The sequence below is a fragment of the Verruconis gallopava genome (genome assembly GCF_000836295.1).
Source record: "Verruconis gallopava strain CBS 43764 unplaced genomic scaffold supercont1.30, whole genome shotgun sequence".
NCBI classification, from domain to species: Eukaryota; Fungi; Ascomycota; class Dothideomycetes; order Venturiales; family Sympoventuriaceae; genus Verruconis; species Verruconis gallopava.
This window is the reverse complement of record NW_015622166.1, coordinates 302736-329252: the sequence shown is the minus strand read 5'-3', so window position 1 is coordinate 329252 and position 26517 is coordinate 302736. Positions and strand designations below refer to the sequence as shown.

Sequence of the window (26517 nt, the reverse complement as noted above, 5' to 3'; positions counted from 1 at the left end):
CCTGATTCTCAGCGATCATTCTGATCATGAATGATCAGACTGATCACTAACTGCATTCCTGATTCGTTCAATCCTTCTGAGCGAATCACAACCTTTCGCTTATGCAGACTGATCACCTCGATCATGAATGATCAACATGATCGCTCTCCCTTCACGTGATCACCATGTTACCTCGTAACAGGGTTTTAGGGTTTAGCGCGCTGTGATTGGTCCAGGAATTTAGAGGACTTAGCAGAAGTTCAAAATAGTTTAGCGTCAGCCACAAAAACGCCCCAGCGAAGCGTCTGAGCCTGCTGAGATAAGTCGGTCCCACTTCATCTTCAGCCTTGCACGTGACGCCAAGTCGTTCATCACCAGTTAAGTTGGCTTCAATTGATGCAGTTGAATGTGCAGACTGTATGCGACTAAGATTCACCATTACGTTTGGAACAAGCACATCGGATACAAGTCGAACTGTCGAAACTACGTCTAGCTCTAACCCAAATCACCGCGTTCATGGAGGTGTATGAGTCTACCACCGAATCTTCCTCTATCAAACATGCTCATGGCGTTAATCTGCTCGGATCGCGTGGGAAGAGCGATGCCTGTCGCACGTTCTGTAGTGCCAAATAGTTTGACACCACTCTCTCCAAACCAAACGCGCCTCCCGCGTGCGGTGGACATCCGTACTTAAATGCATCCACGTAATCTTTGAAGCCTGCACTTTCAGGATCAAGTGGAGGCTGCCAACTTCGCATCTTCTTTGACAACAGGACATGGTCATGAATACGTTGAGCACCGGAGAGTACTTCTTGTCCGCGCATCATGAAATCAAAGCTGTTGCTATACTTTGAGCCCAGGTCAGCGTTTCGAGGCATGGTGTAGAAGGCGCGAGCTTTGTGGGGATAGCCGTTCAGAATGTAGACGTCCGTCCCGAATTTCTCTCGGACAATGTTTCCTAACGCCTTCTCCTGCTGCGAATTGACATCGTCGCTGTCATCTACCTCGATGCCGGCCTCGTTGAGCCACTTGCACCCTTGTTCGAACTCGATGATCGGTATGTCCTCGCTCTTTTCTGGCAGTTTGAAGGGCTCAGACGGGTATTTACCTCGCACATATTCGATCTCTCGCGAGAAGTTCTTTGCAAGGGTTGCTAGGATGTAGTGCATTAGGTCGCGAATCAAGTGAACCACTTCCATATAATCGTCGGTGAATTCCATTTCCAGGTCCATAGATGTATACTCAGACAAGTGGCGGGATGTGTTGCTATCTTCGGCCCGGAAGACGTCGCTGATCTCGAAGACACGTTCAAAACCAGCTGAAATCGCCATTTCTTTGTAGAATTGAGGGCTCTGTGCGAGATAGCCCTTGCCCTTGTAGTATTCCACAACGAAGACATTAGCTCCTCCTTCTGATGGTGAGCCAAGCAGCTTGGGCGTATCGATGTCAATGAAGCCGCGCTCAGTGAGAAATTGCGTGAAAGCTTTCTTCACTCCGTTGCGAACTTTGAAGATGGCACGGTTTAGAGGACTCCGTAAGTCAAGAACGCGATTGTCAAGTCGCGTGTTCAGTCCAACAAGCGCTCGTCCGCCCTCCTCTTGTTCTGCACTCTTGTCCTCACTGGGTAGCCTTGTGTCAGCGTCTGCTACCTGGATAGGTAATTTAGATATGGCTCTTGAGATAACCCATATCTGCACGATGTGAAGCTCCTTGTTGCTGATCGATGCGCTCTTGATCGGCTCCGGAACATCTTTAGCAAGACCAACGACGTCGACAATAGATTCAGGTGGGATGTTGGCAGCGAATTTAACCATTTGCCTGCTAATGGTCTCTGAAGCTGCTACAACAGCTTGTATTGAGTCAGGACCGTGCGATAGCAAAAGGAAGCCAAGTTTTGCACTTTGACTTCTAGCATTGTCCACTTTGCAACGAACCAGGACTTCAGTGCCGTTGTCAACGCCAGCCACTTCGTGCAGTTTGAAGCGCTTCTGGGATAGCGGCTTATAGTCGCCAGAGCCTACCAGAGGAGTATCGCCATATTTGCCTTTGGAGACATCGTTCGCATCCTCTTGTGCTTTTTTTTCTGCTGCGGCCTTCTCTTGTTCAGCCTTCTTAGCAGCCTACACGAGCGCGTTAGGACAAAGCTTGTGTATAGTAGCAGAATCCAGAAAAGAGTTTTGAAAAATCAAATCGCGCAGCTGATTAACAGAGGTAGACCGAGATAGAATATATCAAAGCTAGACCAACTGCAGTACAGAGATATTTAGTTAGGAGTCAGTACCTTTTCTCTTTCCTTCTCGAGTTTTTTCAGTGCTTTTTTGGACAATTTTTCGCCTCCTTCGGCTGATCCTTCAGCGCCTTCGGCAGGCCTCTCGGGTAGCTTTTGCTCATCAGCCATAGTTAGGGTTGGTCGTGTGGTTTGCTTGCGTGGGTTTCGATCGTGCGGAATTAATACTGTATAGTGGGGCGGCTTCGTGTGAATCACAATGCGAGTCATCGTTCAAGTGTTCGAAAGCTTAGTTCTAACCACTCGTCCAAGAAAAAAAAATCCAGTCAGCAACACAACAATGGACGCTGACGCCTCGATTCTGTTGCCTGGAGACTCAATTCCTTCATCACTCATTCCAACAGGCAAGAAGGCTTTGAAAGTCGGGCCCGGTCTGCGTCACATACCGCCGGGTTCTCTGAAGGTATGCATTGCTGGCGCTGTTACAACCGACCACAAAAAAAACGCCATATGGATAGAGTACACTGGCGGTCGCTACGTACCTTCGCATGGCGACTTGGTTATTGGAACAATATTGCGAAGCTCAGGGGAGTACTACTCCGTGAGCTTGAGTCCGTACACGACACCAGTCATCCTACCGCACCTTGCCTTCGAGGGCGCAACCAAGAAAACGAGACCACAGCTTCACGCCGGCGACCTCGTGTACGCGAGAGTACTATCCGTCTCTAAGCACACCGATACAGAGATCCAATGCTACAATGAGAACACCGGCAAGGCGGAGGGAATGGGCCCGCTAAAGTCTGGCATGGTCTTCGATGTAAGCTGCCATTTCGCGCGAAAGCTTATGATGGGGAAAAGAGGGGGCCTTGTGTTGCTTGAATCAATGAGCGAGAAAGTCGCCTTCGAAATTGCCGTGGGTCGGAATGGGAGAGTATGGGTAAATTCAGAGAGCGTGCCAGTCGTAGTCGCTGTGGGACGGGCGCTGACCATCGCTGATGAGGAAGGGTTAGACGAGGAAGGTCAAAGGATATTAGTCAAAAGGTTGTTCAAAGGTTTATGAGCGAGGAGATTCCGGATAAACAAGGAGCTTTGTGCATAGCGTTGGCGTTCAACCTTCTCGGACATGATACCCAAGCAGGGACAATCGAAAAAAAGAGGGCCACAGTACTAGTTACGAATGGTTTCTATTTTTCAAAGCTTATATGTACTATGGACGTCCACTCTCTATCCCAAAGAGACTACGAACTCCATTCTATGCCGTATTGTTCGTGGGTATCGAAAGTTGAACATTACTCGGACGTGATCATGTCGTATATGTAGCATGCATCCTCGAAATCCCAGGGGAAAAATAACCTCAATGCTATGCACCGTACCACGCTATGCAATTGCAATACGTTGTCAGCCCATCTGAGCCATTCTCAGCACGTCGCTATGTGAAACGTCCTCGCTTGCCTCCGCCACCAGGTCCACCAAATCCATCTTTGCCGTTAAAGCCACCTAGATCGAAGAAGTCAAAGTTTGGCAATCGTCTTTTCATACCTGCTCCAGGTCCTAATGATGAGCCTGTCCGGTTAAGTGATCGAGCATTTTGACGTGCGTTTCGTGTAGACCGAGGTACGACGTTGATGTGCACGGTGCCATTATTGTCCGTAGAAGCATCCATATCTATATCATGAACGGTTGGAAGCGGATGATTCGACTGAAATGTGAATTCTGCTTGCGGTACCGAGTATGTCTGCACAATGTTGGTGTTGTCCCTCTGTGTTGGTGGCTCCACTGTTGGCGCAGCCGTTATCGGCGGGGCAGATTCTGATCGAGTGTGGGCTGGTGATGGATTGAGAGTCGCTTCCAGTGTCGGTTGAAGTTCTGGCGTCGCTTTCCGTCCTAGAGTAGGCGAGGTTTCCGGTTGTGTCGTCTTCTCCTCCTCGTGTTCATCGTCGCTCTCACTGCCGTTAGCAGCAGTAGCTGCCGATGTCCCCTCAAAGCGCTCCGTGGCCCACTGCCGTACACGCCATCCCTCTCCATCTTGCAAACCAAGGTTTTCTTTATCTAGGAAGCTGAGGAGCTCCTCGAGAGCATCTTGGTACCCCTCATGGTAGGCCTTGTCGTGTTCCGAGGCTGCTGCCTTATAAAGATTTGTTACCGAGAGCGCAGCTTGTTTAAACTGTGCAAGGAGGTGTTCAGGAGGCTGCGAGCGTTGCTTCCTTGGTGAGGAAGCATGGGGTAGCGATGTGTTCAACGATCGCATGGAGTCCATGCTGGCGGGTGATTATGATGTTCCAATCCGCGTAGTCGGGAGTTTACGTGTTTGGCGATAGGACTATGTCCCAGTATCCAGACTAAGATCCAAGAGGGAATGAAAACAGGACAGTATGACTGCAGGAATTGAGCAAAGAAAGGATTTGTTGATTGGAGAGAACAGATTCAGTATTCTTCGAAGACGAGCATGTCATCGGCGAACAGGGCACAAAGTGGCATGAGCTAGTAGACCAATGTAACCTAAGGCATCAACGTTGACGCCCTACCCCGATTTCGTTCAGGTCCACAGTGCGAACGCTTCAGTACAGCAAGATCTTATTCCAGACAAGAAACAGCATTATGCTGTGTTATTTATGGCATCTATGAAGCTTGCGGCGTGAGATATATCAATATCCAAAAATTGTCAGGCTCAGCTCCTTCAAGTTCAGCTTGTTCTGGGGGCGAATCCCAACAGCAGCTCCACAAGTGAAATTCATACCTTTCCAACAGGCAAGAGGGATGCATTAAATTACGCGCGCGGAGCGAGATGTGAGCCCGAGACGCAGATACTCTTGTTGGTCAGCAAATTTCGTCCAAACGTTCCAATTCAACCCGTTTTTGTTCTGGAATGTTCTCGCCCAAAGAAGCAGCGGCAGCGGCAGCACCATCACGATGGAAGACTAGTTCTAAAACTGTGCTTTAGTTAGTTTTGCGTTGTGTCGCCGGATGTCTGGACTCGGCAGTCTTAAAGTACTGGGTAGCTGGCAACGAAGAGAACCGCTAAAAAGTCATCGTTCTCTGTCCGTCTTCGTCTCGAAGGTCCCATCATAATGGATCACAAACCCGTGCCATTCATTTGGGCATAATTCGGCTCCATACTATCTAAGACTTTAGTTTTGCCTTTCTACACAGGCTACCAGGTGCGAATGATGCCAGAGTATGGGCCCGATGATTTCAGTTACCCAGGAGCGAAACAAGACTGTCAGGCGCCGAGATTACGGATTCGGCATAATTCGCAAAATGACTCGAGTCAAACTGTCTCCGTGTTCAAGTGATGGTTCTAGCGCTATAGACTTGGAAACCAGAAAAGGCATTCTGCTACCGGACAGCCTCTAGCATGCTACCTAGCTAGCTATATCCGATATTCCGCATCATCAACAGAGAACAAGTATCTAATTGGAGAAGCGGGGACGTTGTTATGCACAGTGCATCAATTCGTTTATTGATCCAGAAGAGAAATGCAACGAAACCGAAACATACTCTCCTTTCTGAAGCATGTTATGTGGGAAAAACAGAACTACTATATTGTAGTAATGAATGAAGCTCAGAACATCTTCGAATCCAATAGCGTAAATCAACCGTCGAGCAACCATTGTGTTGGCACTTGCTGTTTCGGCATCACTTAGTCCAATGGCAATCGAACAAACGAAAGTGGCCGCTACAAGAAAACGTAGTCAGCTGAGCAAAGAACCTCGTGAACAAATGTTCAAGCTGAACGATTATAACGTAGGCCGTACTACTTAGATAGGTATACTTACTACGCATTAGCCGAAATCTGAAGATTCGATAAGAAATGTTTCGAGACGAAGATAAATTCTAAATAGCAGAACCATCAACATGATAACGAATTTCATCTAACTTTAGCAGTTGTATGGCCTATAATATGTTATACGATATGAATTCACTCTTGTGTCTAATGCTGTTTAAAATGGAAACAATTCACTAGTTCTAGACCGCAGCATTTTGAATTCATGGACGACGCACTCATGTTCTTCTGTAGCGGAGAAATTATGAATTGTAAGCATACTCTCGAACACAATATGATTTTATTACATGGCGAGAAGCTGTTTCTAGGTATCAATACCCATTTATATCCTATATACAACTTTAGGGTTGCTCGTGATACCTGTCGTACATCACGCTTGACTATTTCTGTCCAAGCAATTTCGCTTCACCGTTCCTATAGTTGGACTTCGAACGATTTCTGCTTAAATTTTCTTCTTCTTCAAAAGTTTTACTTCGAGCATCTTCTAAGCAATTCGGGTCCGTTGCGATTTAATTTAAACACGCCCATGGACATCTGGTCAATATGCTCGCTCGTTCCGATTGTGCTACATTCTTGGGCCAATTTTCTTGGACGCACCAGGAGCAAGGTGCCATAAAATCTGTCCTAGGCTCTTATAGCTCACTTTCTCGATCGAAACAGGGCAACGTCTGCTTCTTTGGATTTCATTAGAACTCCGTCTGTTGAGAGGCACATAGCATGCTAATTTTATGATTTTAGAGACTTGGCTGTGCCATTTTCTGTGTCAACCCGATCAAACCAAGGACGTCGGATGCGCTCGGTCTGCTGGAGTCACCTCAAACTCAACCATGGCACCCGCCGCTTCACATGTTTCTAATACAATCTCTTGGAACTTTGCAAGATTTTCCGGCCCTTTCCACCTCTTCTGAGTTGAGTGTTGAACAACCGTGTTAAGCCCAACGTGCGTAGGCGAGGTCTTTTCTAGCTCGCCACCTGCATTTTCCCAATGATGACTGAGCACATTGATCGGAGCGCACAACTGTTGACCAGACGGGAACAAAAAAAGAAAGAAAAAAATTCTGCGCGAGTTTCTCGCGAAGCTAGCTTGTACTACCGCACGTCGTTGCTCCTGGCCAATTTGTGTATGACTGCTGCAATAGCAGCTCAACCGTCACCCACATGAATGCCCAGCTCTGCGCCTCTTCGGATCAAGCCCTGGTTCCAGGTACAACAAATGCGAGTCTTATGTGTTGGGAGTGCACCACAAGGCGCCAGTTCGCTTGCGAAGCTAGTTTACAGTGCTGCCCCGGACGTAAAAATGGCTGAGATTTGGGAGACTTTGCGATAGGATGCCTCTGACTAACGAAGCGAAAACACTTGGGATCCGACCACTCGTCATTCCCAACTCCACTTGTCCACGACATGAATTTTGTTCGATAGCAAGCCTGATTTTGCAGCCGGAAACCGCCTGGGCTGGAACTTCGGTCTGGAAGACGGCTCACCTCCACACGTGATGAGTCCATCTCTGTCGGGATCGGGGTTAGGTCCCTTCGGTCCATGTGTTGAGAAACCTTTCGTCCATGCGCGGGTTCCAAAATTTTTTGTCTCATGCAGCTAGACCTCAAGGAAGACCTTCATCCTTCCACAGTTTAGCGTTCGTGGAAGGACGGCTCACAGCCCATTGGCTCGAAAATTTCGCACCTTTCCGGCCATTTCGATCGCGGCCTGTCAGCTTCGGGACAGACTCATGCTGCGTACTTGGTTTGCCATGATCCATAAGTATCCACCTGCAAGCGACGTAGATCGAGTCTGGGATTTTCAGCGCGCAAACTTTTCTTTTGACTGACGAATTCGATCGCAATGCGCCGCCTCGCGAAAGTCCCAAAGCAAAATACTTTGTCCTCAACCTGTTTTGCGCATCGCTATGGGACGAAGGATTTAGGACTCGTCTGAAAATCATGACTCGTCAACATCACTGAGAGTTTGGAACGCCACATCAGATTCGCAGTGCTGCGTTTGTCTCAAATTCTGGGAAGCCGATCCGAAACCACGATCAAGGGGTTCCCACGTTTTTAAAACTAATGCAAGGTCGCGAACTAGTGTACTGCAGGAACTCAGGATTACGTGTCTTGGCGCTTCCGTGCCGCTCCATGTTACACTTCCTCCTCCATCTTTTAGACTGTCCGTCGAACCAATGCAAGACTTCCCGAGGTCGGTATGTTCCGACAGGACCATTGGCCGTGACGAGGCATGTACAGATTCCAGGCTACCGGAATCTGCTGGTTTCGAGCAGATAGCGGGACCCGTCCAGAGAAAGAAGCCATTGGGCCCCATGGCATTTGGCTTCTGGAACGAGACACTCGTCCGCATCATGGGAGTATGCTGAGTGGCCAGATGCATGTCTCTGTTTGGATAAATAGATGCTGTTTCCCCCAGGTTGTTTCTCTATCCATCACACCATTCATTCAGATCGCAAGACATTCTTTTCTGCCGATCTTTAATCCTTACATTCTCTTAGCCAGATTGATTCTTGGCAGCGTACGCTTTCCAAGCACTTCCCGTCCTTACTCGTAGTTTGAACGGACTAGACTAGACGTCTCAACACATCGCATTCCTTCCAAGAGCTAGAATCAATCCAAGGCCAGACGCCGAAGTAAACAGTTCAAAATCAACATGCAGTTCGCTACTGTCTTCGTTACCTTGGCTATTGCCGCCGTTTCTTCCGCTCTCCCAGTCAGTGAGGCCAACAAGGCGAGCGCAAACCTCGAGCGCAGACAAGCCTCCGGCAAAGCGACCTATTACAACACCATGTATCCAACCTACTCCTCTTGCGGGGATCAGCCACAGGACACGGACATGATTGCCGCCCTGGCGCCGTCTTTCATGCCAGCGGCATGCGGCAAGAACATTGCTGTAACCAACGAGGAGACTGGTACCACCATCACCGTGACGGTCGTCGACACCTGTGTGGCCTGCGCCGGCGGTTCGGTTGCAGTCGACCTGAGCCCAAGTGCCTTTGAAGCTGCCGGCGCCACGCTTGATGCCGGTACATTCACTACTTCTTGGACCTTCGTCTAAGCGCCCCTGCTGGAGTCAGGGTCGCTACTTCAAAAAGTAGAAGAACAGCGCAAGCGAGACTTGCTGCTTCAGTCGCACCTTTGGCGACGCCTTTCCTCAATGGACAACAAAGATATGAAGACAAAAAGCATTGGGGGAGGCTGCTGGCGCGAGTCGCCCGAATCACTTTGAACGAACTGGGACGAATTTTTTCATGTCACATAGATTCACTGAAGAGAATATACAATAGACACAGTATCTGCGACGTTTTTCTCCCCATTTTTTCTTTCTCAGGTTCCGGGTGGAGCGGCGATTTGCCATGAAACACTCTTTTATTTTTTGAAAAATAAAGAGAGAAAAGAAAACCAGGTAGATTGAAACGCAGCTCATACAAAAAAAATCATGCCAGCGGAGTACGATCGGGAGATCGGAAACGAAATGACCCATCGAAAACCTATGCATGCTTGAGAAATGTACACATGTGGCTCTCCCGCACCCGAAACGTCTTGTTCCTTTCTCGTTCAGCCCTATGCGCCGACGCCAGTCCGGGCATCCCTTGCCTGGTACTTGTAGCCACGCGGGGATCAACGCCACGATCCCGGCGCTGCAGTGGAGAATTGATCTTTATCTTCAGCCCAGACGCACATGCGAGTCTCCCCGTCGAAGCTCGAGTTGGTCGTGGGAAGGGGCCCCATGGAGCATCACCGAAGTGCGTGGGTGATTTGAGACGAACGTGGAGCGTGACGAAAGTGCATTCCATCGACGGTGCGCTACAAGGACATGAAATTTTTTTTTTTTTTTAAAAAAAAAGGCACATGTGCATCACTCGTTTTGAAGACCTTTGCTGCGTGTTTTTAAATCTCCTCTCTCGACCTGATCAAAGCAACCATAGTACGCCTTTGCCCCGTAGGAAACCCACAAGATCTAAGCTAGCGGTTGCTGGGCTCACAGCGCTCGCATGATCGTAAAGAGAGAAAGATCTTTCCCTATCGCATGGCTCGCTCTGCGCGGTTTCAGGTGGCCTATCTACCTCTTCCGCTTCTGACCGGCGCCTCCCTTGCGCCTGTCTCCGTCGTCCAGCCCGGAGTTCCTATCAGCCTTGGAGGCTTTCTTCTCCATTTCATCCCAGTCCTCGCCCTCCGTCTCCTCACCGCTCAACTCGTCGTCGCTAGCCTCCTCGCTTGCGTTCTCGTCGAAGTCGCTATCATCTTCGCTGCTCTCGTCACTGGCTTCCAACTCATCATCCGAAATCTCGAACGCGGATTCCTCTTCTTCGGATTCCTCGTCTTTCTCGTCATCGGTCTCTGTGGAGAGGAATGACCAACCACCTTCGGCGAAGAATGCGTGTGGATCGGCTTGCACAGTCTTCATAATCGTTGGCCACTGGAGATTGAGCGGACCTTCGGAGAAGGGTATTTCGACGCTGTCGAGCCAGTCCTTGACGGCATCGAGGGATTCGACAGGTATGGTATTAATATGCTGCGGATTGCGGTTGAAATCCTTGAACACAATGACCATGTCGAAGTTCTTGAGACCAAACTATTGTGGTGATTAATCATGTGTTTTCTGAACATCAGAGCAGATCCATAGAACATACCTGGACGCGTTCAAGATGGACAACTTCAATGTCGTCTAGAGTGATGACCAAGAACGGCGGCTCTGTGATCTGAATCAAGCAATCCGTGCTCGGTTGTACCCAAACGCTGGAGCGAGCAGGCACACCGTTGAAGCCCAAGTCGCGGAATGGAACGTCAACTCTCACACGGCCGTCCTTGTCCGCCTCTTCGATCTTTCTCGCGAAGCTCAGGAACTGCTTGTCGAGCTCCGCACGTCGCTTGCGCTCTTCTTCTTCAGCCTCAAACTCCTCCTCGTCACCATACCGATGTTTACGCTTACGGTTGCCAGTTTCATCAAACGCAATGTCGGTGGCTTCGCGATAAAACTGGACGTCCTTGGTCTTCCTCTTGCCGATCATGATCGGATTGATGAGGTGAACGTGAATGATGACGATGAGCTCATTCTTGCACGGTTGGAAGAACAAGTGTCTGATGTTATTGAAGAGCACGTCCACTGTCTCACCGCCGCCAATTCCGCCGTGAACGTAGCGCAGGCCGTTCTGGTGAATCTGCACCTCACCAGGCAAGCGCTTGCCGTCAAGCGCAGGACGCAAGAAAACGAGATCAAGTTTCTGAGGCCGACGGTCGATGATGATCTTGTCTTGCTCGACAACATCCTCGAGTTGCTTCTTCTCCTGCTCGCGACGCACAGACTCCTTCTTCATATCTGTGATTGCACCAGCAATCTGCTGCATGCGATCTGAGTCTTTGGATCTGAAGGTTAGCGAACGGACAAAATGTGCGTTAGGGTCCTCGAACGGTTGATCATCCTTTCTACCAACGCCCTGACCAGGCGACAGGAAATTTATACGCAAGGACGTGAAGGCACCTTCAGCGGTGGTGCTTGCGTTCTTGATAGTATTGATGTGGAAAGGAACTGCGCGACCCATGATCGGAACGAGGATAGACTGATTCTTTGGGTCGGCAACGATCATCAGCTCCTTGGCCTTGCTGGGGAAGTCCTCTTCACGTTTGTACGATTGGAACTTCTTGAACTTCTTCTCCTCCGTACCGTTGAGAGCACCCTTTTGGTTGGCATACTTCTCAAGGCCTTCTTTCTGCTTACGAGCATGCAGCTCTTTTTGATGCTCCCGGCGAGCAGCATCCTTCTCGGCAGTATCGGTAGCCTGGCGTTCTGCGCGTAGACGCTTCGCCACAATGTTCGACGACGCAACCGCACCGATGCTCTTGTCCTTTTTGGCTTTCGGCTTCGCTTCGGGCTCCTCTTCACTCTCATCGAAGAAGAAACATACCGATTCGGCATCGTACTTAGCGTCCCTAGTAAAATTAATCGCTTTCGACGCAGCGACGCGAACCGTATCAGCGAGAACGAGAGAATAGGTTGGAGGCTTCTTGCCCTTGTTCTCCAAGTCCTGAAGACCGGTCTGAACCACAAGCGTCATGCCATCCTTGAGTGGGCGGCTGTTCTTGGAGTTCAGCATGAGAGTGCCGTCCTTTGTTTCAATGCCGATGCCATAGCCCACGTTCTTCCCGAAATGCTTCTCAAGATCTGGCTTCTTCTGCTTCAGCAACCCATAAGCCTTGGCATATATTTCTTTGGCGCTGACGCCGTCTCTGATCGTGCTGAGAATCGTCTCATGGATCTGGACCAGCAGTTTGTAATTATTCTCCTGCTCCTTACTTGGGTCAACGAGATATGTCCGTGCGACGAGGGAGGCATAAGATTGGTAGCGGATGCCCAATGCAGCTATAATTATGTCGGCTCGCATATTCTGGTCGTCGGGCTCCTGGGCAAAGCGCAAGTCGTAGTTGCCGCCACTCTGTACTGTAGGCTGCGTGGCCCAGTCAACATTCTCGGAGCGGAAATCATCTGAGATCTTCAAGCTGGTTAAGAACTTGGCATCTTCGATCTTGTTCATGACGCGGTCAGCAAATGCGCTGTTCTTGATGGTCTTCTCCTCGTCGACAATCTGCGACATCTCTTCCACAAAGTATTTCTGAAGGATGCGCGCAGACGTTCTGGAGGCATCTCGAGTAGAAATAAGCTCTTGCTCGTCTTTGACGGCAAGCGCCGCAGTCGACAGCGCGACAGAGATGTCAACTTCCTCTTTGTCGTCCAAAGCGGCGAGCGCCTGCTTCCACTCCTCTGCAAGGCCGCCTTCGGGATTCTCCTTCGTGAGCACACCAACTTTCTTCTGTTTAGATGTCAGCACCTTTTCGCAGTCCCATCTGTAAATTTCTGCATACGCCATTCTTCTTGATGATCTCTATGCACCGCTCGATCTGTTTTGCATTCTCGTCGTTATCCTTGCCACGCACGAGGACCTCCAGAGGTACTTTGCCACCCTTGAGAGGCTCCAAGAAGGAGGCTGTTCAAAAAGTCAGACGACTTGCCGAGCAACGGTGGCTGACAACTAACCCTTCTTCTTCGTCGTGACGATGGTCATGCCTTCCATCGTGATGATGAACAGCGTCTGGGGAAACTCGTAGCCTAGAAGCCATAGCTAGACAATGCACATGAGCACTCGTCCTGGTTGCAGAGGCAAGTAATTTCATCGCCGACGAACCTGAATCGCTGCGCTCTTCGGGTACGCGCCCTCGGTGGCCTTTCCCACAGAGATCACGACTGAGCCCACGCCACTGAACAGCACATCGCCGGCCCTTTTGTCGTTCTTCCAAGCCGTGATGAAGGACGACAGACGACTGTGGAACACGTCCGCGCTTATCTCGATTTCGCTGGACATCGCGAGCGGGCCAAGTGTGGTCGAAATCAATGCGCGAGCCCAGTGCGAGGATGCGGAAGGGAAAAGGGGGAGAGAGTGAAGGTGGTTGAAGGTTGATTTTTTTTTCCTTCGTCGTGAGATGGCGGCTGCTTTGGATAAGGCGCTGTAGCACTTTGGCCGCCTCCGCGCCCGCCGCGACCTGATTCAGGCGCGCGTCGACGTGATGTGCCAAGAGCTACTCTGGCCCGTGCGCAAGTGGGACTTTCCCGGCCGCCTCTCAAAGGACGACGCGGCCGTCAACGACAGGAAGCACAGTTTTCCCCTTCACACAAGAGAACAGTAGGACGGTCGATCTCGCTCCCTTTGCCCTGAAGCCTTGTTATGTGTCGTAGTCTGTGCCCATGATGGACGCCTGATGGATCGGCCTGAGGGTAGAGAATGTCAACGTCTGTGGACGCCTCGGACTCAGCACGTCCGTCTCTAGATCTAGTCGAAAGCGGGCAGCACGACGGCCGTGATGGCGTGCGGAAGCCTAAGAGTAATGCTGCTACAGGAGCGTCAGCAGCAGGGATACGGGCGCTGAGTGCTCAATTTGTAGCATTTTATTTTCGAGCACCCATGAAGGCTTTCTTCCGGGCGCGGGTGGATTATATGGGTATGTACTTCATCAATGCTACGAGGAAAGATTCAGGATATATATCCCTTTCCTCATTCTCGTGCTTTCCAGCACTGACACTTGATTCCAGCGTATGCCCGTGCCATCAATCCGCGAATCCAGGCTGGGTCTTCCTGGTCGTGGCACGTCACTACTCCCGGACTCCTCGCCCACGCCGTCAAGGAACACGGATGGTCTTTCATTCCAAACCAGGTGCTGCCGCCTATGCTAGCCAATGTGACCGTCGGTGCTGTGCTGTACACATCCTACTTGCAGTCTCTCGCCATGCTCCATGAGCCATCAGCCTACGCCTCTCGGCGCGTGTATCCACCTCCCGATCCTTGCCACACAGTGACTGCTGGCGCCGCCGCTGGCGCAGTACAGTCGCTTGTTGCCGCGCCGCTTGACGCTTTGCAGGTTCGCTTTAAAACGAGTGAGATGCTCGAGGGCCACTACAAAGACATGTGGCACTACGCGTATCAGAAGCTCAAATCAATCGGCCCGCAGGGCGTTTTCGCCGGGTACAGCCTTTCGCTCGTCAAGGACGCCGTTGGATGCGCGCTCTTCTTTTCCACCTTCGAGTACGTAAAAGCTCAGATATACTACGGCTTTTTGACGCGCTGGTATGGGAAGATGGATGCGGCGACGGTGTTCGGGTTGCAGAGGTCTGCAGACAGACACGAGGGCAAGAAGCCGATTATCCGACCTCATTACATGATCGAGCCGACGTTCCTTCTGTTGGCCGGTGTGGGTGCATCGGTGGCACAGCAGGTTGTTCAGCATCCAATCACTCGCGTCCAGGACGTCCACTATCAACGGTTAGAGAGCATAGACTACGCAGCGCAGCTGGAAAATCGGAAACGCAGCATGTTCCGACTTTATTATCACGCATACGAGAAGACATACGAGCAGTGTCGGCGGCAGGCAAGACGCGAGGGTGGTTGGAGACGATGGCTGTACCGCGACTTTCTATGGACGACAATCCGACAGACGCCAAGTACGAGCGCGGGCCTGATCGTGTTTGAGATTGTGAGGCGGAAGTACGCCGACTCATCGGACGTGGTGCGAATTAGAAAGGACGGATATGATATCCTGCTCACATAGCCGGTTAACGACAAATGATCCCAGGCTGGACAGCGCACTGCAGAACTGCGACATGGAACTAGATGTACAATACGAAGAACGATACCCATAGATCTCGACTCGAACACGAATAGAGCAAGCTTACTATGTCAAGCGGTACGGCCGTTGCCGATGAGGGGTGAGTTTAGTTTCGTAGATTCTTTTCAAAGTTGCGTGTGCGTGAGGTCGATCTAGGGATGGCCAGTCGAGGCCAAGGTTTGGCAAGCAAAGACGGTCGCAGCCGACAGAACGCGTTTATGCTCTTAAAGGTCCTGGAACATTCCCCTCACGTTTCCGTCACCTTCTGCAACCATATCTCTTCGTGCGGCAGCCCGCTTTCACTCTGCTGGCATAGTTACATCTATTCCTTTAGTAGTTCATGACCTAGGCCCATGTCCTACGAGCGCACTAATTCACTCGACTATCGTTATGGACGACGCAACGGCTTCACTGCTCGCTGAGACTCCGACGCGTCCCGGCAAACAAGCCTCCACGCTGGCAGATGAGCAACTCAACATCAAGCCGTTGCTTCCTCTCTTTGCTGAAGGCGCCCCGCACGCAAGTGACTCCTGTGCCGTGACTTCAGACTCTACATCGGTTGCCGACGGCTATTCCACACCGTTTCGTGAGCGTCGCGTTCACATCCCAAACGGCCGCCATGACCCAGCTTCACGCTCAATCTCCAGCTTCGAACCCTACGCTTCAATTGATGCTCAGGTTCTGAGACTCCAAAACGATCTGGAGACTCACTACTCAATCCAGTGTAACCATCGCCTCCAAAAATTTTTGTTGCAATTCCCGAGTGGCGTGCCAGAAGAACAGTCGAACGCCTTCAAGCAAAAGGAGGCTATCGAGCGGACCAAATTCATCGTCTACAAGGAAGCCCAAGTCGCGAAATTGTTGAAAGAACTGAGCGGCGTCCAAAAGGACCCTTTTGTTAGCCCTGCTACTCCAACTCCTCACCGCAGTTTCAGTCACTTCACTGAGAACGACAACATCACTAACAACAAACAAATTATCGATCCTTTCTTCGTGAATCATCAAATCCCGCCACCCCCGTCTCGGCCAAATCGCGACGGTATCTCATCGCGCGAACAAACTGTGCACGGCATCAGCATCACTGAGATCAGTCCCGGCTCAGTTGCTCTAATGTCGTCACCTTGTCCAGAATCCGTTGCGCCAAACTGTGCCGCTTCCACTGAGAACAGTAACAATGACGGCACTACAAGTGTTACCGGCATTACTGATGCATCTTTGGGTGACGCAGCCAACAACGCGACCAAGGAGACGACCACATGGACGCGAGAACAGATCCTGCAAGCCTTCTGTGAAACATGGAAGCTCATCGACAAAAACAAAGCACAGATTGAGCAACTGAGAAGCGAAATTGTTGATCTCAAGCGTGTCTTAGCCGCACTCACTGAAGCCTCGGACAGCAATAACGTGAACCAAAACAGTCTTGGCGGCAGGGTTTCAGCTCTCGAGAGCCAGATCCAATCTCTTTCGAAATGCACTGCCCCAAGAATTGATAGTGCTCTTGTAACTAATCTTGCCACCGAAGTCGCCAGTCTTCGTCTTGAAGTAGCCAACGCCGGTCTTGACTCCGTATCTAGGCGAGCATTCAATGCGGAAAATGAGCTGACCAAAATGACGTTCAATAACAAGTGTGCGCTTATTGAAAAATACCTTGGCATCGACATCACGACTACAGGGCCCAAGCCTCATGATGTCCTTGAAGCTCTTCATCATCGCATTTGGCACCTCGAGGAACAGCTGAGCTCCGACGATCCTTCCAGCAAAGCAGGCAAGCAGTATCGGCCGCTGAATGACTTTATGAAGACTACCTTGGGTAGAGGGAACGCTGTTGTTAGCTACAGCGCTACGCCGGGCTACAACAACGGCAAGATTGGCGATGACAATCCTATATGTGTCTTGCGTACTAACATTGCTCCAGTCAACTCGGTCGGCAGCCATGGTTCAGGTATAGTACCCAGCGGCAATGGCCAGGCAGGCATGTTCTCCAACGACTGGCCTGGTTTTCTCCTCAGCAACACTAGCTCCAGCGCGTTTGTTGGTCAAGGAGCTTGTGCTCCTTCTCATTTCGATCCTGCGGATATCCGTCATCCGAACTACACCAACAATTCTGGAGGACACTTCAGTGCAGCTCATACTAATCTTCCTGGTTCTCCGACAAATATTGATCTTCATCGTGGCTCTAGTGTGCCCTTATTGCCACAAGGCCTCATCGATCCAAAGCCACGAACGAACTTCTCACACAAGTCTCCACCCCGTCGGCCCCGTGCCACCATGTCTCGTCTTAGCCCTGCATCGTCTGGCATTATCTCCCCGAAGCCACGCATGATTGAAAACGGCTCTCGTGTTGACTCTGCTTCCCAGGCCGTAGACGTTACCGAAGACGCAACCAAGGAGGTAGCTAAGGAAACTGCTAAGCTGTTGCCATCTGAGCCAAATCACAAAACCCCTCCTATCCTTGCCCAGAAGACAGCCAACGATCGTGCCTATCATGCCTGGCTTAACCAGCGGCCTGGTGAATTTCTCGGAAAGAAGCTGTCAGGATTAGGACAGAAAGAGTAAAGTTGTGTGTCAACGTCAGCGTGCAAACACGAATCGTTTCCACAAGGAGCATGCACCAAATCAACTTGGACACAATTTGAGACGCGTCGTCGAGTTTGAGCATTCGAAAATTGCACTGATAATCATTCATGCAGGCGATTGACCGATGTCTTTGAGAATGGCATTGGCAGCATCCACATTTGGGGCACAATGGAGAATATAATTGAACCAAGGTATGGGCGAGGCAGGCACGAAACCTGCCTGTCATGTTGATGCATTTTGTGGAAGGGATTCCCGCCATCGACAGCGCCAGATAGCAAAACACAAAGTTTTCAGTCTGTGAAGGGGTTTACTTACTGCGCCCTCAACTCTTCGTACTACCGACCAAGGACGATTAATGGGTTTTCTTGACATGTGCTATAGTTTATCCGTACATACTTTGCGAGCATAGTTGAAATGGAAGTGCTAGACATTAGGCTGCATCCTGCGCTGCAGACTGCCTTCTAACGTGTCAGTCCATAACCACCGTCTTCGAGGGGCCTACCTTCCCTACACTCCGGGCGAGTACGAGATCCTCTGTGTATACTCCTCTTTCTATCCCCGGCGCGAGTAACAACAAGACCGCACACAGTAGATATCCTCCCCCTCCCCCCCCCCCCCCCCTCCTCCTCCTCCTCCTCCTGCTGCTGCTGCTGCTGCTGAAGGTCTTGTATTTTCCAATCGAACTAAGCAGATGGGATGCTTGGCAAGGAACGTAGTTCCAACCGTGTCATGCGAGACCATTCAAAACCCCAATCCCACGCAGGAACAAGACACCAACACCTTTCGCATCTTTGGTCAACCGCCAGAAATGGAAGGAGGTCGACACTGCTCTTGTGCTGCGGTGCCAGACACGCATGAAGCGTCGCTTGCGTGCGGCCAAAAAGAGCACGATCCCCGTCCTTGTCATCCTCGCGGAACCAGCTTCGCATTCGCGGGAGGAGCCTCTCGCGTTTCTGTGGGAGTTCGCAACGTAGGTACTAGCTTGGGCGACGGCGAGGCGGCATTTTGAATATGCTAGGCACACTTGCGACGGCACAGCGCATGTCGGTACTCCTCGTCTTGTGAGGTCTCGCGGCCAGATTGGCGACTACAGATGTTCCTGCCGTCTCTGCTGGGTGGACTACCTCAGCTCTGCAAGTGGTTAAAGGTCGATATGCCATGGTCTCAACGTCTCTCTGACTTATGTCAGCAAAGGTGGTTCACATCTTCGTTGTGACTGTTGGGATAGGTATTGCCTGAAGAGGACATGTACAGATCCTAAACACCGCAGTCCGCTCTTTACGAGGGCTCGGAAACTAAGATCAACAACAAGTGAGGCTCTAAGCTTAAGGTGTCTTCAGGTGCTTTGAGGTCATCCCGTCCCGTGGGTGAGACAAGAGTCTCGGAACACCAAAGAATCTCATGTCTCGCACGTTTCGACCGAGGACGTCGTGCCGGCATTGTCTCACATCGCCTCACACGTTCTTCCGTAGTCCAGATGAGATCGACCAACGCGCCATAACCATGCATAGCGGCTAGAGCAAAAGATGCTGACGTCGACGTTGGCAAGGCCCTAGAAGCACGCGCATGACACGGGCCGAACGAAGCATCATTGCACCTTTCTGTTTAATCTAGGTGAACGACGCTCACAGTGTTATTTCGAGCTCGGCGGAGATTATGGGGGCCTTATGCAGATGCTGTAAGCTGATGAGACTGCTCGTCATGCCTACCGTATGTCGTATTCACGAGACGAGGCTCCGGGCCTCGAGGCCGTGAGACAGTCATCATGTACTTTCATTTCTCTGCTGTTCTCGGGACGATGGCGTGATCTTTCCACGACAGACCAGACGATCATGTTTCTTTCTCGCATCAACAGGAAACAAAGGTTCTGACCGCAACGAAAGTATGTCAGCTTACTGTGGGGCATTGTACTCGAATTTTGAACGGTCTCTTTTCCTACGCACTGTCCACGAACAAAGATGTGCTTTTTTGCAACCATTGCCCTCTTGAATCTCCTCCAGGAGCGATCCCGCTTGCAGAGGGCCTTAATCATTATCCATCCCCGTCATCCCCGTTTGTTGTCAGATCAGATGAATGATCTAAGGCCTAGCCTGATAGGGAAAGTCATCGCAGACCCGGAGAAGGCCCGTCATCATGTGAGCATTCAACTAATATTGACATGTTTGGAAGGGAAACGGGAATATCGCTTCCTGATCGGAAATGACTTAACGTGATGAACTTCAGGGGTGCGACCCAGGTTTCCTTTCGAGTACCTGAGGGGCAGGAAAGGGGAGGGGGAAGGGAGTGTGACGCCACACTCGCTAAGACAATCCTCACACTAGCACATGATCTGAGCGTGTTGAAAAAACAGCGTTATTTCTTCTTCTCAACGACAACTTATACTCGCTCAGCGTTCTGGAGAAAGTTTTTTTTTAAGGTTTGTTCGGTGCTTCGCGAATCTTGAACGGTAAAGCTTGGTATAAGTGATTGCGCGTCATCTTCGCGTGGGCGTTAACGGCTTTCCGCAGTATACGAGGAAGCAATTTCCACATAGTTCAGAGCACATCTAGGGGCTGAGCTATCCTTTTTGAAACGTGACGTGGGCAGAAGCGAGTGGCAGAGAGAACGCTGTGTGATGTGGAAGTGATGATCACGGCTTGCTCTCATCGCAGTGCATTTCAGGAACTTAAGTAGACAATTGTTGAATCAATGGCGTGAGTAGAACAAGGCATTTCTGTAATGTACCGTACGGTCTTGTACGGAGGCAGCTCCTGTCGATCCACGAATTGTTTCGTCAACGATCGCATCACCATCATCATCATCACCACCGTTGTCTCTGCAAAACCACAGGACAAGCGTCATCAAGCACATAGATGACCGGGGGCAAAAAGAAGCTCTACCAAGCGTCGCCTAAAATTTCGATGGTCTGGAGGCATGAGCCAAGCATACGCTTGTGGAGAAGATGGGCGTAAGTCTTGTCACTCTTGTTAAGTGGAACGGCCGTTGACGGCTTGGGATGAAGAGCGCCGTGGCAATCGCGGGCGTGCGCCTTCACACCTCATGGCGTTGCCTATGGAGATGTTGGGCCTTCCGGTGAAATTGCTTCCACGGTAGGTGGCATGCGTTCAGAACTGGGGGCCGAAGTGGTTGAATCCGATTCTCCGACGAATCGAATGAAAGGATTTTGCATGGAGAACAGGATGGTCGACCATTGCAGGACTGCCATCATGAGCGGAGAAAGTCCATGGCTCTACGATGGGCCTCTTAGTGGCAGGCTGGATTTAGAAATGGCGAGAGAGTAGCGCGATGTTTGTACGATGGACCGCGAGGAAGTGGTGTCTTTTGCTTTTGGCCATATCACCATATCACCACCCCTGCTACGCCTGCAGCTACCGTCTAATTTTATCACAGCGATCCAGGATGCTGGCGTATTCCGTGCCATCGATTGGCGGCAGCCAAGTGCGCTAAAACAGAACTAAGGGGGGGGAAACATTGCCGTAACGCACCAAGCACAAACGGTGCTGAACTAAGCTGAGATGGGTCCTTAATTCAAGCCTTTCGGAGGGGCTAGGAGAGAGAGGCTGTCTCAGAATAGACTGGTTTTGCAGATAAACAAAGACTTTTTTGTACAGAATGGCAAAAAGCGGAACGTCACGGTGGTGGCGAGGACGGAGAGGACGATCGATCAGGCCCACTAAGCACCGCTATCCTCAGTTGTGCTTAGGTCTCGCCAAGTGCCTTGGACTTCGGGGGTTCGAACGACGACCATCTTGGCGTAGAGAGAACCGGCAGCACGCTTTCTGTAGTCAAAAAGTGGCAGCAGGAAAGTGGGTTCCGGCCGTTGAGCATTAGCACCGCGAGCTTTTTGGCGATAGGTAACTCGCTGCGTTGAAAAGCAAAGAGGACGATCTGGAGCGGTGCAGCTGGACAGAAAGGCTTTCTTGCGTGAACGGTGTGTCGTAAAACCCTTGGAGCTGAACTACTTGACGCATCGGAGCTCCACGTTCTCCACCTGTGCAGGTCTTCGCTCGTCGCTTCGGCCTCTTCGCGGAGAGAACCAGCTCCGGGAATGGAGTCACTCGCTTCCATGGACTGAGGCAGTCAGAATCTGGTCGTTCAATAGTCCATGCTCCTGACGAGCAAGTCTTTGGCTGAAGGGCTGCTTTGCAGCTGTGCAGCGGTGCCGTCATGGATTTTTCTTCGATACACAGACCATCGTGTCACGGAACCACATTTTTCAAATCCTGCGACCGCAAAGTTGAGTGAAACGTGGAGTCCAGCCTTGTTGACCGATTCACGGATGGCCCCAGAGGAATGGACTCATGGATCTTCCTTGGGTCGTATCCTCTTGGATAGCACCATTCCACATGGAACAACGATGAATCAGCAGTGCAGCTGATTCACGTCCAACTCTGCGCACCAAGTGGCATTATCTGATCATGCACATGCGAACCGTTGGAAAGTGCCGGCGCTGCGCCGTTCTGCTGCGGTGTCAGCAGCACGCCGTGTCAAAGTCAACAATAACACTCTACAGCAGAGCCGAGTCTTGGTCGAGGGCGCTGGGCTCAAGCACGCGAGCAAGCAAGCTCGTTTACGGTGCATTTTGCAGAAGTATTGAAATCCGTACGCGATGATAGGGCATCCGACGGTGTAAGCTAAGACTGCCAAAGGCCAGAGATGCAAACTGACTGGCCGTTCCGCCGGTGAGCGATTGGTAGTGGTACCACGTTGTGCCGCTCTCGGCGACGCCCAACCGGCGCTGGTGCATCGTGCGGGTTCTGTATTATCCTTTCTCTCCAGACTGCACACGAGACCACGGCCGTCGCACCAATTGCTTCGATGGCAGCCTCGACTTCTGGGAAAGGGACGGTTTCGTCTCTGGCAGCTGCTCATGACAGGTCGTGCAATAGCGTGGCCACCGTCGTCCAAAGAGGCCAGTCTGCAGAGCGTCACGTTGCACAAGATCTGCGTCGCGTCCGAGTTGTGATCCACGCAGACTCGTACAAAGGTACCTATTGCCGCCAGAGGCCTTGGGAAACACTCAGTGTCACAGCCGCGGGGGCACTGCGCAGAAGCGGTGAACCCGCTTTGCGAGACTCATGACGGGATCACACTGAAAGCACGATCTGGAGCAACACGAAGCCAAGCTCAGCGCGAGCTTCAGGCGCCGCTGTCTTCGCCGCCTGCGCAGAACACGCTCGTTCTAATAGACAGGAATGGCACCTTGGGGCCGCAACCAAGGATGGGAATTACCCGGGCTAGGGCTGGACCATCCAGATCTAATAATGGCTTAAAGTTGCAGCTAAGAACCTTGCTATTTCTCGTTTAACTCAGCCACGGCAATCTAAACGATCAGTCCCCAAACTTTGCCCACCTCGAGGACTATTTTCTGACACGCCCCCTTGGGTAAGCGTTGCTCCGGCACGACGGCTTGGCCCGTATGTTTCGAGGAAGACAATGACTTCGGATCGTGTGCGTTTTCGCACTCGCCTCCTGGAATCGCCAGACTATCGTGGTTGCGCACGCTTTCTCGTCTGAACAAAGCCGTGAAAGTCGTGCGGGACGGGATGAACTGCACCCCCTATGCGGCATTCACCTGTCCCCTTGTGTCGATCATGATTCTCTTCTCCGGCTCAAACATCGTTGCTCGGCGGTCCCAAGCCTAGCGCTCCATCGTGGCGACGCCACTTCAGCCGTCCCCTGTACGTCAGATCAACAGGCACGGCTCGGACGACTGTCCTTGCAATGCCACAGTTGCAAAGCAAATATAGTCATTTGGGCCAAGAATCCTGACAGGCTGTACATCTGGACCTGCAGGGCTGCTGGTCTCAGGCTTGCCTCGCTAACCCTATTCTGCACGCATGCAGAGATCATAAATATCTTTACCATCCACACCTGGCCAAGATCACTCCCCATCCGCCTTCGCTTCCTTTCCAATTTCATATATACCATTGGTTACTACCCAACACTCGTTGAGCACATTTGAGTATATTTTTCTTTCCTAGGTTTGGTTTCTCTTCTTACAATATAATGTATTCGTTGTCGACCATAGGCGCTGGCCTATTGGCCTTCACCTCCCTCTCCTCCGCTCTTGTTGCTCGTGGTGGCTACACTGCTTGCACGAATGGTGCTTCCTCACGCCAATGCTGGAGCGAAGGCTTCGATGCCTCCACAGACTTCACAAAGAAGTGGCCCGAAACTGGCAAGGTTGTCACTGTAAGTTCCAGCAAACACCACATTTCACACGTTTCACCCCGTCCTCACACATGCCGCAGTACGAACTTGAGGCGACAAGTGAGATCATGTCGCCAGATGGCTTTGCCAGGCCAATGATGGTCTTCAACAAACAGTACCCAGGCCCAACCATCGAAGCCGACTGGGGCGACATCATTCAAGTGACAGTCAAGAACTCGCTTCCGGACAACGGTACCTCCATTCACTGGCATGGCTTGCGACAGCTGCATTCCAACCAGATGGATGGCACTAACGGTATTACTGAATGCCCAATTGCTCCGGGTCAAAGCAAGACGTACACTTTCAAGGCCACTGAATACGGCACCTCTTGGTATCACTCCCACTACTCGGTCCAGTATGCTGATGGTCTGGTCGGTCCTATCAAGATCAACGGTCCTACAACTGCCAACTACGACGTTGATCTTGGCGTTATCCCACTCACTGACTGGTTCCACACCCCCGTCTTCACTGTTCTGGCATCTCGCCCAGCTGCTCCGCCAACCTCAGATTCTATCTTGGTCAACGGAAAGGGCGTTCTGAACGGCTCCGGCGAGTATGCCAAAATTGTCCTTCAGGGCGGCAAGAAGAACAAGATCAGCTTCGTCAACACCGGTATCAACGCTTATCTGCACATCGCAATCGACAACCACCAAATGCAGGTTGTGGCTGCCGACTTCGTTCCAATCGAGCCATTTACCACCGAGACTCTCACCATTGCTGTTGGCCAGCGCTACGATGTTATCATTGATGCCAATCAGGCTGTTGGCGCGTACTGGTTCCGCGTCGCCACAGGAGGTGGACAGTGCGATGGCCCCAACGTCAAGGCTTCTCTGAACGACACCCAGGGCGCCATTGTCGAGTATGCCGGCTACACTGGTGGTAACCCAACAACTAAGTCGTATGCTCTCCCCACTGGGTGTACGGACCAGCAGTCTCCCCTCATTCCTTACCTGAAGACGAACATCCCCGCTCCAGCTTCCCAGCCAACAACTCTTGATTTGACACTCGACACTACGGCTGGTGTTTTCTGGAAGGTTAACGGCGAGGCTATCGACATCCTCTGGACTACCCCGACGCTGAGCTACATTGAAAACGGCACCTACACGCTACCAGCCAACGACAATGGTCTTTCTGTTACCGGTGAGGGCTGGACGTACTGGACTATCCAGAACGATACACCTCTTCCCCATCCCATCCATCTTCACGGCCACAACTGTAAGTCTGCTATAGTTATTGATTTCTTGAGTCATCTAACGTGCAAAATAGTCTTCGTTATCGGCGATGGTGCTGGCAGCGGTCAGGGTGTTGCCTACAACCTGACAAACCCAATCTGCCGTGATACCCACACTGTTGCAGCTGGTGGCTACCTTACCATCGCTTTCGCCATCGACAACCCGGGTGCTTGGTTGATGCACTGCCATATCCCATTCCACATCTCCGGTGGTCTTGGTGTCCAGTTCCTCGAGAACCCATCTCAGATCCTCAAGACAGTTGGTGATATGAGCGGCTTCGAGGAAGGATGCAAGACCTGGAATGCATACCAATCAAGCATAGTTGGCTTCCAGCAGGGTGACTCCGGTTTGAAGAGACGCGCTATTCGCCGCGTCTAAACGCGCGCGCTTCCGTCATGATGTGTACGTGTGGCTGTGTATAAATCACTGCTTGTCTATATCACCGAAGCGGGTTGGGAGCATTTGCAAGGCGTTTGATGAGTGAAAGCGCAGCCTTGAGGCGCCACACACCCGCTTTCACGGGAGCAAAAGAAGGAATGGTTTGGCTTTTGTTTTTGGTTTGCCCAAATTCACTTCTTCGAGCATTTGCCTGGCCTCTGTCTCTGGATCAAAGCACGGAACCATGTACAGCGTGGTCTATACTTTGTACTTGCGATCGCAGGTCTCGCAAGAGAAATCGGGTTGTGCGGCTTAATGTCTTATTGTTACAGGATACCCGTGATGCCCATGGGCCAAGGAGAATAACTTTTTTTGTATTGCCATCTTGATCAACAACCATTGCCGAGCCCGTTTTCTGTCTCCATTTACGACCACTTGTTTCGCCAAATTCTATTTTTAATCATCCATTCATAAGAAAACAAAAATGCATAAAATTTTAACTTTCTAAGGTTCGGTGCTTCGCGTGGATCTATTTTTTTTTTTTTCTTTTTTTACGACTCTTGGCACCCAAAGCCACCTCGCTCTTGTTCTACGCCTTGCTCAGCACTTCTAATGCGTCCGGGTTGATTGGTTATATGTATATGTATCCGGCATACGAGTGCTGGTGCAAACTTGCACTCGTGTTCGTATTTTGGTACGACTTGTCATCACTGATGTTTCGTCATGTACAAGTCGTTCCAAAAGTCACGATGTCACGTTTGAACAGAAACTAGCAGAAAACCTCAAGATGTGGTCGGATCTTTTGCTTGAGGTCACGATTCAACACGAACAGCACACAAATCGCCAACGATGCGAAAGGATTAAAGGCTTTCATTTGGTTATCTGGTTGCATGCCTGACAACTGCCCTTTTCTTGAGAGGACCCTTTTAGGCCTTCAACGTTGATTTGTACAAATGGGCTTTTTTTTTTTTTTTT

The 26517-nt window shown here is 50.9% G+C and overlaps 9 protein-coding genes across 9 annotated transcripts; 5 read left to right on the top strand and 4 right to left on the bottom strand.

Moving 5' to 3' along the window:
- Positions 1-2466, bottom strand: PV09_07576 (aspartate-tRNA(Asn) ligase). Its single transcript, XM_016361356.1, has 2 exons — positions 2261-2466; positions 1-2099 (listed from the first exon to the last, which is right to left on the bottom strand). Exons 1-2 carry the CDS (start codon positions 2375-2377, stop codon positions 543-545), a joined length of 1674 nt encoding a protein of 557 aa, XP_016210931.1. The 5' UTR covers positions 2378-2466; the 3' UTR covers positions 1-542.
- PV09_07575 (uncharacterized protein) lies at positions 2456-3559 on the top strand. Its single transcript, XM_016361355.1, has one exon. It carries the CDS (start codon positions 2466-2468, stop codon positions 3264-3266), a length of 801 nt encoding a protein of 266 aa, XP_016210930.1. The 5' UTR covers positions 2456-2465; the 3' UTR covers positions 3267-3559.
- Positions 3372-4643, bottom strand: PV09_07574 (uncharacterized protein). The gene has a single exon (XM_016361354.1). It carries the CDS (start codon positions 4461-4463, stop codon positions 3636-3638), a length of 828 nt encoding a protein of 275 aa, XP_016210929.1. The 5' UTR covers positions 4464-4643; the 3' UTR covers positions 3372-3635.
- Positions 4644-6439: 1796 nt separating this feature from the next.
- Positions 6440-9469, top strand: PV09_07573 (uncharacterized protein). The gene has a single exon (XM_016361353.1). It carries the CDS (start codon positions 8643-8645, stop codon positions 9045-9047), a length of 405 nt encoding a protein of 134 aa, XP_016210928.1. The 5' UTR covers positions 6440-8642; the 3' UTR covers positions 9048-9469.
- Positions 9470-9818: 349 nt separating this feature from the next.
- PV09_07572 (uncharacterized protein) lies at positions 9819-13483 on the bottom strand. Its single transcript, XM_016361352.1, has 5 exons — positions 13171-13483; positions 13023-13107; positions 12851-12972; positions 10624-12798; positions 9819-10565 (listed from the first exon to the last, which is right to left on the bottom strand). Exons 1-5 carry the CDS (start codon positions 13345-13347, stop codon positions 10053-10055), a joined length of 3072 nt encoding a protein of 1023 aa, XP_016210927.1. The 5' UTR covers positions 13348-13483; the 3' UTR covers positions 9819-10052.
- Positions 13484-13635: 152 nt separating this feature from the next.
- Positions 13636-15287, top strand: PV09_07571 (uncharacterized protein). The gene is made up of 2 exons (XM_016361351.1): positions 13636-13981; positions 14073-15287. The coding sequence occupies exons 1-2, from the start codon at positions 13765-13767 to the stop codon at positions 15083-15085; spliced, it is 1230 nt and encodes a 409-aa protein (XP_016210926.1). The 5' UTR covers positions 13636-13764; the 3' UTR covers positions 15086-15287.
- A 245-nt stretch (positions 15288-15532) lies between these two features.
- PV09_07570 (uncharacterized protein) lies at positions 15533-17834 on the top strand (the record flags this gene model as incomplete). The annotated part of the gene is made up of 1 exon (XM_016361350.1): positions 15533-17834. The coding sequence occupies one exon, from the start codon at positions 15533-15535 to the stop codon at positions 17696-17698; it is 2166 nt and encodes a 721-aa protein (XP_016210925.1). The 3' UTR covers positions 17699-17834.
- A 523-nt stretch (positions 17835-18357) lies between these two features.
- On the bottom strand, positions 18358-20417 carry PV09_07569 (uncharacterized protein). Its single transcript, XM_016361349.1, has one exon. It carries the CDS (start codon positions 19749-19751, stop codon positions 19425-19427), a length of 327 nt encoding a protein of 108 aa, XP_016210924.1. The 5' UTR covers positions 19752-20417; the 3' UTR covers positions 18358-19424.
- A 2089-nt stretch (positions 20418-22506) lies between these two features.
- Positions 22507-26050, top strand: PV09_07568 (uncharacterized protein). Its single transcript, XM_016361348.1, has 3 exons — positions 22507-23914; positions 23974-25147; positions 25199-26050. The coding sequence occupies exons 1-3, from the start codon at positions 23729-23731 to the stop codon at positions 25540-25542; spliced, it is 1704 nt and encodes a 567-aa protein (XP_016210923.1). The 5' UTR covers positions 22507-23728; the 3' UTR covers positions 25543-26050.
- The last annotated feature ends 467 nt before the right edge of the window (positions 26051-26517 follow it).